General features: G+C 64.7%; 1 protein-coding gene across 1 annotated transcript in view; it reads left to right on the forward strand.

The window, feature by feature from the left end:
- The first annotated feature begins 325 nt into the window (after positions 1-325).
- LOC135888115 (tenascin-X-like) overlaps positions 326-14,839 on the forward strand; it is a 38,465-nt gene continuing 23,951 nt past the window's right edge. Inside the window, exons 1-10 of the mRNA XM_065415920.1 lie at positions 326-746; positions 1,166-1,738; positions 3,575-3,687; positions 4,040-4,193; positions 4,433-4,708; positions 5,575-6,312; positions 7,376-7,708; positions 7,988-8,278; positions 9,730-10,011; positions 13,516-13,809. Of these exons, the coding sequence (XP_065271992.1) occupies positions 326-746; positions 1,166-1,738; positions 3,575-3,687; positions 4,040-4,193; positions 4,433-4,708; positions 5,575-6,312; positions 7,376-7,708; positions 7,988-8,278; positions 9,730-10,011; positions 13,516-13,809 (3,475 nt within the window). The remainder of the gene's footprint in view (positions 747-1,165; positions 1,739-3,574; positions 3,688-4,039; positions 4,194-4,432; positions 4,709-5,574; positions 6,313-7,375; positions 7,709-7,987; positions 8,279-9,729; positions 10,012-13,515; positions 13,810-14,839) is intronic.

Genomic DNA, 14,839 nt, shown 5'->3' on the forward strand with positions numbered 1-14,839 from the left:
CCAGGGGTCCCAGGAGCTGGGAGATACTGGGGGTGGGGGCATCGTGTCTTGATGCCGGGGGTCCCAGGAGCTGGGGGGTGGCTCGGGGGCCCTGTCTCCGTGCTGGGGGTCCCAGGACTGGATTTGGTTGCGGTTTGCTTGTGGGTTGGTTGTTTCTCCCCCTGTGACTCCTGGGCCCGTGCGGTTGGTTTCTGGCCAGAGTTTGAATTGGGCGCTAGAGGGGAAGGGTCTCGTGGGGGGTCTTTGGGGGTCCCTGGGGGTCTCTGTGCCCCCGTCACTAACTGCCTTCCCCCCCCCCAGGTCTGCGCCCCCCTCCGGCCGCGCCATGGGGCCCTGGCTGTTGCTGTCACTGCTGCTGCTGGTGCAGGGGGGGCCTCCCCCCCACCCCCGCCGGGCCCCTGCCAACGCCACCGTCTTCTCCCACATCTACAGCATCCGCCGGGGGGCGGGTGAGGGGGCCGGGGGGGCGGGGCCCGAGTCCCCGCAGGAGGCGCTGGCCCCCCCCAGCCAGCTGCAGCCCCCCCGGCTCTACGAGCACACGCTTGAAGGGGACGAGCAGGTGGTCTTCACCCACCGCATCAACCTGCCCCCCCCGGCCTGCGACTGCGAGGGGGGGGGCGACGGCGGGGCCCTGCGGGAGGCGCTGAGCCGGCTGCGGGCGCTGGAGGCCCAGGTCCAGGCGCTGCGGGAGCAGTGTGGGGCCAAGGGCTGCTGCCCCTCCTCCACCGCCGCCCAGGCTGGCACAGGTCAGACTGGGGGGCTGATGGGAACCTGGGGGTGGGGCCATCAGGAAGGGGGACATGGGGAGGGGGTGGGGACATGAGGGGGAGCACGGGGAAGAGTCAGGGAGGGAGGGATATTGGGCAGAGTCAGAGGAGGGGGCCGGGTGTCAAAAAGGGGCAGGGCCAGTGTGGGATGGGGCGGGGCCATAGAAAGTGGTGGGGACCTGAAGAGGGGGGGAGGGTGGAGCAGTGGGAGGGGCAACAGAGAGAGGCGGGGCCAAAGGAGCAGGGAGGGTGTCAAAAAGGGGTGGAGCGAGGAAGATGCCAAGGGGCGGGGCCAGGGGTGGGGGGGCAGGGCCAGGGCAGGCAGGCAGCGCCCCCCAGTGGGTGGCAGGCAGGTTGCAGTTTGACTCTGGCTGCGTCTCCCTCCCTCCCCGCCACAGGCCAGACGGACACCCAGAGCCTCTGCGGCCAGCACGGCACCTTCGACCAGGCCACCTGCGGCTGTGTGTGCCAGCCGGGCTGGGGTGGCCCCACCTGCGTGGAGCCGCAGTGCCCAGGGGGGTGCGGAGGGCGGGGCGAGTGCGTGGCCGGACGCTGCGTCTGCCCCCCCGGCTTCGCCGGCGCCCGCTGCCAGACGCCCGTCTGCGCCGACGACTGCAACGACCAGGGCCGCTGCCAGGACGGGCGCTGCCTCTGCTTCCCCGGCTACTCGGGGCCGGCCTGCGAGACGCCTGACTGCCCCGGGGACTGCCACGGGCGCGGGCGCTGCCAGGACGGGCGCTGCCTCTGCAGACCCGGCTACGCCGGCCCGGACTGCGGCACCCGGGCCTGCCCCGCCGATTGCAGTGGGCGCGGGCGCTGCCTGAAGAACGGGGTGTGCGCCTGCCACCGCGGCTACGCCGGGCCCGACTGCAGCCAGCCCGCCTGCCCCGGGGACTGCGGGGGGCACGGGGAGTGCCGGCACGGGGAGTGCCACTGCCAGGACAGCTACGCCGGCGAGGACTGCACCATAGGTACGGCCACCCTACCCACAATGCCCTGCGCCGCCCCGGCCACCCTACCCACAATGCCCTGGGCCTCCCCAACTGCCCTACCCACAATGCCCTGGGCTGCCCCAACTGCCCTACCCACAATGCCCTGCACCGCCCCAGCCACCCTACCCACAATGCCCTGCGCCACCCCGGCCACCATACCCACAGTGCCCTGGGCCACCCTGGACCCCCCGACCCACAGTCCCTGGGCCGCCCCAATTGCCCTACCCACAATGCCCTGCGCCACCCCGGCCACCATACCCACAGTGCCCTGGGCCACCCTGGACCCCCCTACCCACAGTCCCTGGGCCGCCCCAATTGCCCTACCCACAATGCCCTGGGCTGCCCCAACCGCCCTACCCACAATGCCCTGCACCGCCCCAGCCACCCTACCCACAATGCCCTGCACCGCCCCGGCCACCCCACCCACAGTGCCCTGGGCCGCCCCGGCCCCCCCACCCACAGTGCCCTGGGCCGCCCCGGCCACCCTACCCACAATGCCCTGGGCTGCCCCAGCCGCCCTACCCACAATCCCCCTCTGTGGCTGCTCCCCACATCCCTGGGCATCCATCCCTGAGGTGGGGTGTGGGTGGGGGCCGTCCTTGCCTCCCCCTCCCCCATGTGGGGCAGTGCTGGGCACCGAGCTGAAGGGCCTTTGTGCTGCCTAATCCTCTCCTGACCCATGGCCAAGGGGGGGGAGTTCCCCCCAGATCTATATGGGAGCTGGTGCCCCCTTGCCCGGGACGTCGCGTCCCAGGGCACAGAGACCCCCTGTTAGGAGCCGCCCGCCCCGCAGCCGGGCTGGCCAAGATCAGCCTTGGCACCGCGCCCCCTCCGGCTCCCATTCCCCTATAGAATCGGCCCCATTCATCCCGGCCGGGGGGCGCGGGGCCGGGGGGGCCGGGATCTGAGCCGCGCTTGTTCCCCACAGTGTTTGCTTTCCATCCCCGCCCCGGACGGGACCGAGATCAAAGCCCTGGCTGGACGGAGAGGGGAGGCCCTGGGCGGGGACTGGGACATGGGGCCTTTTCCCTCTACGGGGCGGGGGCAGGGGGCAGCTGGCTTGGGGGGCAGGGAATGGGACACGGGACCTGTCCCCTCTGGGGTGCCCGCCCCAGGGCGGGGTCTGGCTGGTTCAGGGGGACAGGGAAGGAGTTCGGGGCCAGCCCCAGGGCGGGGGTCTGGCTGGTTCGGGGGGCAGGGAAGGGGTTCGGGGCCAGCCCCAGGGCGGGGTCTGGCTGGCTGGGGGCAGGGAAGGGGTTCGGGGCCTGTCCCAGGGCGGGGGTCTGGCTGGTTCGGGGGGCAGGGAAGGGGTTCGGGGCCAGCCCCAGGGCGGGGTCTGGCTGGTTCGGGGGGCAGGGAAGGGGTTCGGGGCCTGTCCCAGGGCGGGGTCTGGCTGGCTGGGGGCAGGGAAGGGGTTTGGGGCCTGTCCCAGGGCGTGGTCTGGCTGGCTGGAGGCAGGGAAGGGGTTCGGGGCCTGTCCCAGGGCGGGGTCTGGCTGGTTCAGGGAGGCAGGGAAGGGGTTCGGGGCCCGTCCCAGGGCGGGATCTGGCTGGTTCAGGGAGGCAGGGAAGGGGTTCGGGGCCAGTCCCAGGGCGGGGTCTGGCTGGTTCAGGGAGGCAGGGAAGGGGTTTGGGGCCAGTCCCAGGGCGGGGTCTGGCTGACGGGGGGCAGGGAAGGGGTTCGGGGCCTGTCCCAGGGCGGGGTCTGGCTGGTTCGGGGGGCAGGGAAGGGGTTCGGGGCCTGTCCCAGGGCGGGGTGTGGCTGGTTCGGGGGGCAGGGAAGGGGTTCGGGGCGCTCACCCCTGTGCCCCCGCAGAGATCCCGGCCGTGACGCTGCGCGTGGGGCGCCGGGACGAGGGCTCCTTCCGCCTGCAGTGGACTCGCCCCAAGATCCACGTGGATGGATATGAAATTCACCTCGTTCCCACGGTAATGGGGTCCCGGGGAAGGGGGGTGTCAATCACGGGGGCTGGTCCTGGATCTGGGCCCTGGAGGGCAGGGGATGTCAGTGGGGGAGGAGGGGGTGTGACCCCCTGGCCCCCACCCTGGGGAACCTCACTTCTGGGAGGGGGCATTGGAAGGAAGGTGGGGGGGTCAGGAGGGGGTGGAGGGTGCATGGGTGGGGGGTGCAGACAGAGCAGGGGGGTCCCCCATCCCCTGACCCGTCTGACCCCCAGCGGTGCAGTGACCCTGTGGTTTGGGGGCCTGGGAGGGGGAGGTGCCTGAGAGGGCGGGGGGGGCGGGTCCCCCAGCCCCTGACCCCCGCTTTCTCTCCCCCCAGGGTGACCCCGAGGGCGCCGTGTCCCTGCAGCTGCCCGGCTCGGCCACGTCCTTCGAGCGCTCGGGGCTGGGCCCAGGCCAGGAATTCAGCGTCACCGTCCGGGCCCAGCGGGACCAGCGCCTCGGGCCCCCCACCACCCAGAGCGTCCGCACCCGTAGGTGGTGGGAGGGACGCAGCTGGGGGGCTGCTGGGGGGAGCGCTGGGGGTCCCGGGGGCGCTGGGGGGCAGGAGGTTTGGGGGCTGTGATGGGAGCCCAGGGGAGGTGTTAGTGGGGGGCTCTTTGGGATGGGGGCCCTGTGGGGGGAGGGGGACCTTAGGGAGAAGTTTAGGAAGCAGGGGGGTTCTCTGGGGAGGGGCCCCCCTTCCCCACTCTCACCCCTTTTCCCCCCCCAGGGATCGACGCGCCCCGTGACCTGCGCCCCACGGGGGCCACGGCCACCTCGCTGAGCCTGCGCTGGGAGCCCCCGGCCGCCCGGCCCGACGGATACACCCTGCGCTACGGCCCGGAGGGGCGGGACAGCACCGAGCCCCCCACCCGCCTGACCCTGCCCCCCGACCGCACCACCTTCACCCTGACCGGCCTCCGCAGCACCACCCAGTACACCCTCACTCTGACCGCCCACCGCGGCCCCGAGCAGAGCCCTCCCGCCAGCACCAGCGCCACCACCGGTGGGTCCCACAGCCCCGGGGAGAGGGGCGGGGCGGGGGCAGGAGGGGAGGGGGAGGGGAGGGAGACGGGGAAGAAGGAAATGAGAGAGGAGGACGAGCGAAGGAGGGAAATCAGCAAGGACTGGAGTGTGGGAGCAGTGCGGAGAGACGAGAGCGTCCATCCATCCGTCCGTCCGTCCGTCCACCTGTCCATCCGTCCGTCCACCTGTCCATCTGTCCATCTGTCCGTCCACCTGTCCATCCATCTGTCCGTCCGTCCATCCATCCGTCCGTCCCTCCATCTGTCCATCTGTCCATCAACCTGTCCATCCATCTGTCTGTCCATCCGTCCATCCATCCAGTCGTCTGCCCAGTTGGTCGTCCATCGTCTGTCCATCCGTGCGTCTATAAGGGAGCCAGACGTTTCTAATTCTCTTCTCCCCACTCTTCTGCTCAGGGTTTTTCTTTCCCTCTCTCCCACAGCGAGTGATTTGTTCGTTCTGCCCAGAGCGGGGCTGCCCGGGAGCCCAGTCGGATCCAGCGCCTCCCTCTCCCACCCACCCCCGACTCACCACCTGTCTCCCCATCCATTTAGGATCCGCAGGTCACGGAGCCACGCGGGGGTCGGACTAACCCAGTTCTCTTCCCTTCTCTCTTCTTCGCAGCTAGCTCTCAGGCACCGGACGGGGAATACGGGGCATTTCCCCTCCAGGGGGTGCCGTCTCCCCCAGGGCAGGGACTGGCTGGCTTAGGGGGGTGGGGAATGGGGCAGGGGCCTTTCCCCTCTAGGGGGCACCGGCTCTGATCCACCCCAGGGTGGGGGACAGGCTGGCCCAGGGGGGCAAGGAATGGGATCCCCTAATTGCACCAATATTTGCTCCTGGCAGCGCCGATGTCCACCCTGCCCCCGGCTGGCCGGCTGCACCCAGAGCCCACGCGCCCCCCAGTGCCCCGTCTCCGGCCGCCTGGCCCCGCGGGGAAGCCGGGCCCCCGGCCCGCCCCGGCCAACGCCTCCTCGCTCCCCAGCCAGCTGTTCTTCCGGACCATGGCGCAGAACCTGACGGCCAAGCTGTCCCGGTACAACGGGACCCTGCTGCAGCGCCTGGAAAGTTACCTCCGCGCCACACGCTACCCACTCCGCGGCAACCAAACCATCGCCACCGTGGCCAAGACCATCTACCGCTATCTGGTGCAGAGGAAGTCCCAGGAGGAACAGGAGATGGTCTACGTGGGGCTGGGCCAGCATTCGAAGGAGCTCGGGGCCATGGCACCCACCACGGGGCCCGCCGGCCACTTCCAGATAGCCGGGAAGGAGGGCGGCATTTTCTCGGAGGCCTCCCCCGACTTGGACACGGGGCCCAGGGGCCACGCCAAGCCAGCGGTGGTGGCCCGCTCCCCCGGCGCCATTGTGGTCTCGCTGGAGGGCATGCGTGGCCACGCGGAGCGCGTGGTGGTCCGCTACTGGCGGGCGGGCGACGGCGGAGGAGCGGGGGAGCTGGCGGTTCCCGGCGACGCCGCGGCAGTTCGGCTCCACGGCCTGGTGCCTGGCACCACCTACCAGGTGGAGATCCACGGCCTGGTCCAGGGTCGGCTGTCCAAGTCCTATTCCTTTGTCGCCTCCACAGGTAGCGCTGGGGCGGGGTCCGACGCGAGGGGCTCGCCTACTCTGGCTCAGTAACCCCACCGGCCAGGCGCCAGCCACGCCCCCGCCTTGGCTGTTCACCGATGCACCCGCTGGCGCTAACCCCCTCGGTTCTGCCCTCCTCTCTCCCACAGGCTGCTGGCTTCTGCCCATGGGCCTGGCATGGCCATCGGACGGGTCGACTCCACCCCGCTCCCTCCGTCCCCTTCCCTCCCTCTCTCTTCTGGCATTAACCCCCCATTTCTTCTGCAGCTGGTTTGGCTTCCACCCACTACAGGCCCCATGCCACGGACTCAGCGGGGAATGGGGCACGGGGCCTGTCCCCTCTAGGGGGCACTGGCTCCCATCCGGCCCCAGGACAGGGACTGGCTGGCTCAGGGGGGCAGGGAGTGGGGCAGGGGCCTGTCACCTCTAGGGGGCGCCGGCTCCCATCCGGCCCCAGGACAGGGACTGGCTGGCTCAGGGGGGCAGGGAGTGGGGCAGGGGCCTGTCACCTCTAGGGGGCGCCGGCTCCCATCCGGCCCCAGGACAGGGACTGGCTGGCTCAGGGGGGCAGGGAGTGGGGCAGGGGCCTGTCACCTCTAGGGGGCACTGGCTCCCATCCGGCCCCAGGACAGGGACTGGCTGGCTCAGGGGGGCAGGGAGTGGGGCAGGGGCCTGTCACCTCTAGGGGGCGCCGGCTCCCATCCGGCCCCAGGACAGGGACTGGCTGGCTGAGGGGGGCAGGGAGTGGGGCAGGGGCTTGTCCTCTCTAGGGGGCGCCGGCTCCCATCCGGCCCCAGGACAGGGACTGGCTGGCTCAGGGGGTCAGGGAGTGGGGCAGGGGCCTGTCACCTCTAGGGGGCGCCGGCTCCCATCCGGCCCCAGGACAGGGACTGGCTGGCTGAGGGGGGCAGGGAGTGGGGCAGGGGCTTGTCCTCTCTAGGGGGCGCCGGCTCCCATCCGGCCCCAGGACAGGGACTGGCTGGCTCAGGGGGGCAGGGAGTGGGGCAGGGGCTTGTCCTCTCTAGGGGGCTCCCTTTCACCCTTTCATGCCCTCCCCCCAGCTCCAGAGGCATCTGGCACCGAGCAGCCCCCAGAGCCCCCCACGCCCAGCTTCTCCCACCCTGGGCCACCCCCAGGGGACCTGGCCGTGACAGACGTCGCCCCCGACCGGTTCCGCATCACCTGGACGGCCACAACTGGCACCTTCCATCACTTCCTGCTGCGGTACCGGGAGCCCGGCTCCCGGGGGCCCCCTGGGCAGACCCAGGTGCCTGGGGGGAAGAGGAGTGTGATCGTCACCCAGCTGAGCCCCGGCACCGAATACGAGGTGGAGCTGCGGGGGGTGGCACCTGACGGGACCATCTCAGAGCCCATCACCACCAGCGCGTCGACAGGTAACACCCCCGCCCCTTCCTCCAGCCAGCCTTCCTCCGCGGGATCCTGCACCCCAGCCTTACAGACAGTCTTTGCAGGGCTATATGGACGCCCTGGAGAACCCAGGAGTCCTGGCTCCTAGCTGCCCTCCCCCACTCTACCCACTAGCCCCCACTCCTCTCCCAGAGCTAGAGAGAGAACCCAGGAGCCCTGGCTCCCAGCCCCCTGCTCTAACCATCAGACCCCACTCCCAGAGAGCCCAGGCACCCTGACCGCATTACGCCCTCTCTATCTTGCAGCACCCCTTGGCGGGGGCCCCGGGCCAAGCGAGCTGGGGGCCCTGGGAGTCAGGAACGTGACCAGTGATGGGTTTGGGCTGCAGTGGAGGGCACGGAAGGGCCTGTTCCAGTCCTTCCTGCTGCGCTACGAAGATGCGGCCGGGCGCATGGGGCCCCGGGAGGCTGAGGTGCCGGCGGACCAGAGGGCGACCCAAGTTGGGGGGCTGCGGCCTGGCACCGAGTACAATGTCACGCTGTACGGGGTGCACCGCGGCCAGCTCTCACCCCCACTCAGAGCCAGAGTCCGGACAGGTACCACCACCCCCCCCGTGCGGCTCATGCCTCAGCTCCCTGCCAGCCGGGGGTGCCAACTGCCCCCTCCTCTGTCCCCTGCCCAGCTTGGCACTTGCCCACCAGTCTGCTTTCCTTCCACAGTGTTAGGGGGCAGCGCCCAGGAGTCCTGGCTCCCAGCCCCCCCTGCTCTAACCACCAGCCGCCACTCCCCTCCCAGAGCTGGGAGAGAACCCAGGAATCCTGGCTTCCAGCCCCCCCTGCTCTAACCACCAGCCGCCACTCCCCTCCCAGAGCTGGGAGAGAACCCAGGAGTCCTGGCTCCCAGCCCCCCCTGCTCTAACCACCAGCCGCCACTCCCCTCCCAGAGCTGGGGAGAGAACCCAGGAGTCCTGGCTCCCAGCCCCCCCCGCTCTAACCCACCAGCCCCCACTCCCCTCCCAGAGCTGGGGAGAGAACCCAGGAGTCCTGGCTCCCAGCCCCCCCTGCTCTAACCACCAGACCCCACTCCCCTCCCAGAGCTGGGGAGAGAACCCAGGAGTCCTGGCTCCCAGCCCCCCTGCTTTAACCCACCAGCCCCCACTCCCCTCCCAGAGCTGGGGAGAGAACCCAGGAGTCCTGGCTCCCAGCCCCCCCCGCTCTAACCCACCAGCCCCCACTCCCCTCCCAGAGCCGGGGAGAGAACCCAGGAGTCCTGGCTCCCAGCCCCCCTGCTCTAACCCACCAGCCCCCACTCCTCTCCCAGAGCTGGGAGAGAACCCAGGTGTTCTGGCTCCCTTTCCCAACCCCGCCCCCCAAGCAGTGTGGAGGTGAGACAGCTGGGAGTCTTTGCCAAGGGTGTTTGAAATAACAATTGTCTGCCAGGTTCGGTGGCTCCCGGGGTGGGAGGCGCAAAGCGAGCTGCCGCCCCCCCATACACCTAGACACACCACGCATGCAGCCTCCCCCATCCCTCCCCCCCGTACCCACCTGCAGCCCCCCTGGAGCATTTCTGGTGACATGTCTCCTCATGGGGGTGGGGGCTGGGGGTGGACGGGGTGGGAATGTCGGGATGGGCATGTGATGGATAGAGTGTGTCGGGGGCGGGGGGGGGGGGAGAAACCCAGGCAGGGGAGGGAGCAAGGAGCGGGCCCCGTAGGAAAACAGAAGAAGGAGACACAGACAAGGAAGAGTGGCAGGGAACGGCGGAGCCTGACAGAGAGACGAGCACTGACAGGCGGTGGGGAGCGTGGCGGGGGAAAGGAAAAGGGACGAATCGTTAACGGCAGCAATGGGAGGGAGACAACCGAAGCGATGGCATGGGAAAAATGGCAAAGAGACGAGGGGCAGATACACACAGCGATCTCACCCCACTGCTCCCCCCAACCTCAGACCCCCCATGGCATATCCAATACCCTTCCCCCACCCCACACCCTTGGCCCCACCCTGACCCAGAACTGATGGGACCATCTCTCCTGCCCTCTCCCTGCCAGCGCCAGCAGAACCCGGCGCCCAGCCCAGCCTGGGGGAGCTCTCGGCCTCGGAGGTCACCCACAACTCCACCCTGCTCTCCTGGACTGTCCAGGCCGGGGACTTCGACTCCTTCCTCCTCCAGTACAAGGACGCGGAGGGCAAACTCCAGGCACTGCCCGTGGATGGAGGATCCCGCACAGTCACCGTTACCAATCTGGTCCCCTCCCAAAGATACAAATTCAACCTCTACGGCATCTCCGGCCGCAAGCGCCTCGGGCCCGTCTCCACCGACACCGTCACAGGTCAGCAGCTGGACCCGGGGCACCAGCCCCTTTCCCTCCTGCCCCTTTTGCTTTGCAGTGTGGTGAGGACACCGACCACTGGGCTGGGACCTTCCCAAGAAGATGCTTCCAAGGAAATGAGAGAGGAGGACGAGCAAAGAAGTGAAAGCAGCAAGGACTGGAGTGTGGAAGCAGTGCAGAGGGACGAGAGCGTCCATCTATCCATTCATCCATTCACCTGTCCATCCATCCGTCCGTCCGTCCATCCACAGCTAGACTGCTGGCCATTCAATGGGCAGAGAGAAGAGAGTAGATAGGGATGGGTGGATGTATGGATGGATAGACAGACAGACAGCTGGATCAATGTGCATGGGACAGGTTGGATAAATGGATTGATGTGTATGGGAACAGATGGATGAACAGATAGGTACATGGATGGGTGTCTACATGGGTGGATGGATGGATGGACTGATGGAAGTCTGGGGGTGGATGGATGGACGGACAGATGGTAGGGTGCATAGCTATGTATGGGGGTGGTTGGATGGACAGAGGGATGGAAGGATGGGTAGATATGTATGGGGGTGGATGTATGGATGGACAGATGGAACGGTGGGTAGATATGTATGGAGGTGGATGTATGGATGGACAGACGGAAGAGTGGGTAGATATGTATGGGGGTGGACAGATGGATGGACAGACGGAAGAGTGGGTGGATATGTATGGGGGTGGATGGGTGTTTTGGGGGACAGATGGACGTTCCGAGAAACATGCTTCCAAGACTCCTGCATCCACAAGACTCCTGCATGTACATGGATGGGTGTCTAAAGGAGTGAATGGATGGATGGAGGGGATGGTCATCGATGAGTAGATAGAGGAATGGATGTGTATGGGGATGGATGGATGGATGGACGGGCAGGTGGGCAGATATATATGAGGATGGATGAATGGATGGACAGAAGGCTGAGTAGACATGTTTGGGTGTGGATGGAGGGATGGATGGACGGAAAGGTGGGTAGATATGTATGTGGGTGGGTGGATGGATGGACAGATGGAAGGGTGGGTAGATATGTATGGGGGAGGATGGAGGGATGGAAGGGTGCATAGATATGTATGGGGGTGGATGGATGGAAGGGTGGGTAGATATGTATGGGGGTGGATGGGTGGACGGCCAGACGGAAGGGTGGGAAGATATGGATGGGGGTGGATGTATGGATGGACAGATGGAAGGGTGGATGGATATGTATGGGGGTGGATGTATGGACAGACAGATGGAAGGGTGGGTAGATATGTATGGGGGTGGATGGATGGACGGACCGACGGAAGGGTGGGCAGATATGTATGTGGGTGGATGTATGGATGGACAGACGGAAGGGTGGGTAGATACGTATGGGGGTGGATGGATGGATGGACAGATGGAAGGGTGGGTAGATATGGATGGGGATGTATGGATGGATGGACAGATGGAAGGGTGGATAGATACGTATGGGGGTGGATGGATGGATGGACAGGTGGAAGAGTGGGTAGATATGTATGGGGATTTATGGAGGGATGGACAGACAGAAGGGTGGGTAGATATGTATGGGGGTGGATGGATGGATGGACAGATGGAAGGGTGGGTAGATATGTATGGGGGTGGATGGATGGATGGTCAGACAGAAGGGTGGGTAGATATGTTTGGGGGAGGATGGATGGAGTAAGGAATTAAGGGTGGGTATATATGTATGGGGGTGGATGGATGGATGGACAGATGGAAGGGTGGGTAGTTATGTATGGGGGTGGATGTATGGAGGGACAGATGGAAGGGTGCGTAGATATGTATGGGGTGGATGGATGGATGGACAGACAGAAGGGTGGGTAGATATGTATGGGGGAGGATGGATGGACAGATGGAGGGTGGGTAGATATGTATGGGGGTTGATGGATGGATGGACAGATGGAGGGTGGGTGGGTGAGTGGATGTGTGGATGGATGGATGGATGGATAGATAGAGGAATGGATCGATATTGGGATGGACAGATGGATGGGTGGGTGGGTGGATGTGTGGATGGATGGATGGATGGAGGGGTTGGGATGGATGGATAGATAAAGGAATGGATCGATATGGGGATGGACAGATGGACGGGTGGGTGGATGTGTGGATGGATGGATGGAGGGGATGGAGGGGGTGGGATGGATGGATGGATAGATAGAGGGATGGATCGATATGGGGATGGACAGATGGACGGGTGGGTGGGTGGATGTGTGGATGGATGGATGGATGGAGGGGTTGGGATGGATGGATGGATAGATAAAGGAATGGATCGATATGGGGATGGACAGATGGACGGGTGGGTGGATGTGTGGATGGATGGATGGATGGAGGGGATGGGATTGATGGATGGATGGATAGATAGAAGAATGGATCTATATGGGGATGGACAGATGGGTGGGTGGATGTGTGGAGGGGATGGGATGGATGGAGGGGATGGGATGGATGGATGGATAGAGGAATGGATCGATATGGGGATGGACAGATGGACGGGTGGGTGGGGATGGATGGATGGAGGGGATGGGATGGATGGATAGATAGAGGAATGGATCGATATGGGGATGGACAGATGGACGGGTGGGTGGATGTGTGGATGGATGGATGGAGGGGATGGAGGGGGTGGGATGGATGGATGGATAGATAGAGGGATGGATCGATATGGGGATGGACAGATGGGTGGGTGGGTTGAAGTGTGGAGGGGATGGGATGGATGGAGGGGATGGGATAGATGGATAGATAGAGGAATGGATATATATGGGGATGGACGGATGGACAGGTAAGTGGGTGGATGTAGAGGGATGGATGGACAGACAGACTGGTGGGGGTGTGTGTATGGCAAGTGATGGATGGACGGAAGGCTGGGTGGATGTGTATGGGGATGAATGAATGGACGTACAGACGGTAGAGTGGTTGGATGGGTGTTTTGGGGGATTCATGGGTACATGTATATTTGTAACTCTGTGGCCAGGTTGCATTATCAGCTACAAGGAGGGGGTGGGTAAGGTGATTGATGCATGGGTGGACAAACGTATGGTATAGTGATGAACCAACGGATGGATGGGTGTGTATGAGGATAGAGGAGTGTCTGGGGATAGATAGGTGTCATCTGTTGACATTGGTGGTTTTGGTTCACCCCCTTTTCTTTCTGTCTCGTTTCTTCCTCCTTCCCTCTGTCTCCTCCCATCTCACTCAGCCCTCACTGAGGTTTGTGCCGGTCGCTCTCAGCTGAACCCTCCATGGAGGTGTGATGGCCACGGGGAACCTGGGAATGTGGGATCCTTTTTGCAGACATGCCCCATCCGTTAGTCTGTCCCCAGCTCTCCTTCCCAGCAGCAGGATCCGGCTGTGTCCTGGGACAAGTCCCTGGGCGTCCCTGCACCCTCCCCTGCTAATCCTCCCTGCAAATCCCCTCTGGCATGAAATAACCCAGCCCCCCAAGATCCCAGCGAGTTGCCCCCACCCCGGCCTCCCCCTTCACCCCCTTCTCTCTGTTCCAGCTGCGGTGGGGCCGGAGGAGGAACCCACTCCCCAGCCCAGTCTGGGGGAGCTCTCGGCCTCTAACGTCACCCATGACTCCATCCTGCTCTCCTGGACCGTCCAGGCCGGGGACTTCGACTCCTTCCTCCTCCAGTACAAGGACGCGGAGGGCAAACCCCAGGCGCAGCCCGTGGACGGCAGATCCCGCATGGTCACCGTAACCAACCTGGCTCCCTCCCACAGATACAACTTCAAATTCTACGGTGTCTCCGGCCACAAGCGCCTTGGGCCTATCTCCACTGATGCTGTCACGGGTCAGCGGCTGCTCCCAGGGCCCGACCCCTTCCCCTCCCACCCCCCTTTGCTCTACAGTGTCAGGGACACCATCCACTGGGCCAGGACCTTCCCAGGAAAACACTTCCAAGCCTCCAGCCTCCACAAGCAGATTGGCAGCCATGCAATGGGTAGAGGGAAGAATGGGGATGGGGATGGATGGATGGACAGACAGCTGTATGGATGTGCATGGGGCAGGTTGAGTGAATGGATAGAGGTGTCTAGGGATGGATGGATGAATTAATAGGATGTCTATGGGGGTGGATAGAGATGGATGGATGGAGGGGATGGTAATGGATCCATAGAAAGAGGAATATATATATATGGGGATGGTCAGATGATGGGGGGGGCAGATGGACTGGGGGGCAGGTGTGTATAGCGATTGATGGATGGACAAATGGCTGGGGGGATGTGTATGGGGATGGACAGACTGGTGGAGGGATGTTTATGGGGATGGATGGACGTATAGACGGTAGGGTGGGTGGGTGTGTATGGGGATGGATGGATGGACGTACAGACAGTAAGGTGGATGGATGTGTATGGGGATGGACAGACTGGTGGGGGGATGTTTATGGGGATGGATGGACGTATAGACGGTAGGGTGGGTGGGTGTGTATGGGGATGGATGGATGGACGTACAGACAGTAAGGTGGATGGATGTGTATGGGGATGGACAGAAAGGCAGACTGGTGGATGGATGGACGTACAGACAGTAGGGTGGGTGGATGTGGGTGGGAATGGATGGGTGTCTGGGGGGATTGACTTATAGATGTGTATGTGTAACTCTGTGGCTAGGTCACATTGTCAACAAGAAAGGCTGCGTGGGTGATAGATGCATGGATGGATGGAAGTATGGTATCGCGATGGATGGATGGAGGAGTGTCTGGGGGTGGACGGTGGTCAATGGGGATCTTTTCATTGATGGTGGTGGTTTTGGTTTCACCCCCTTCTCTTTTTCTCTCATTTGCTCTTCCTTCCCCCTCTCTCCTCCCGTCTCAGCTCAGCTCTGCC

This window comes from Emys orbicularis, chromosome 13 (assembly GCF_028017835.1).
Source record: "Emys orbicularis isolate rEmyOrb1 chromosome 13, rEmyOrb1.hap1, whole genome shotgun sequence".
Taxonomy (NCBI): Eukaryota; Metazoa; Chordata; order Testudines; family Emydidae; genus Emys; species Emys orbicularis.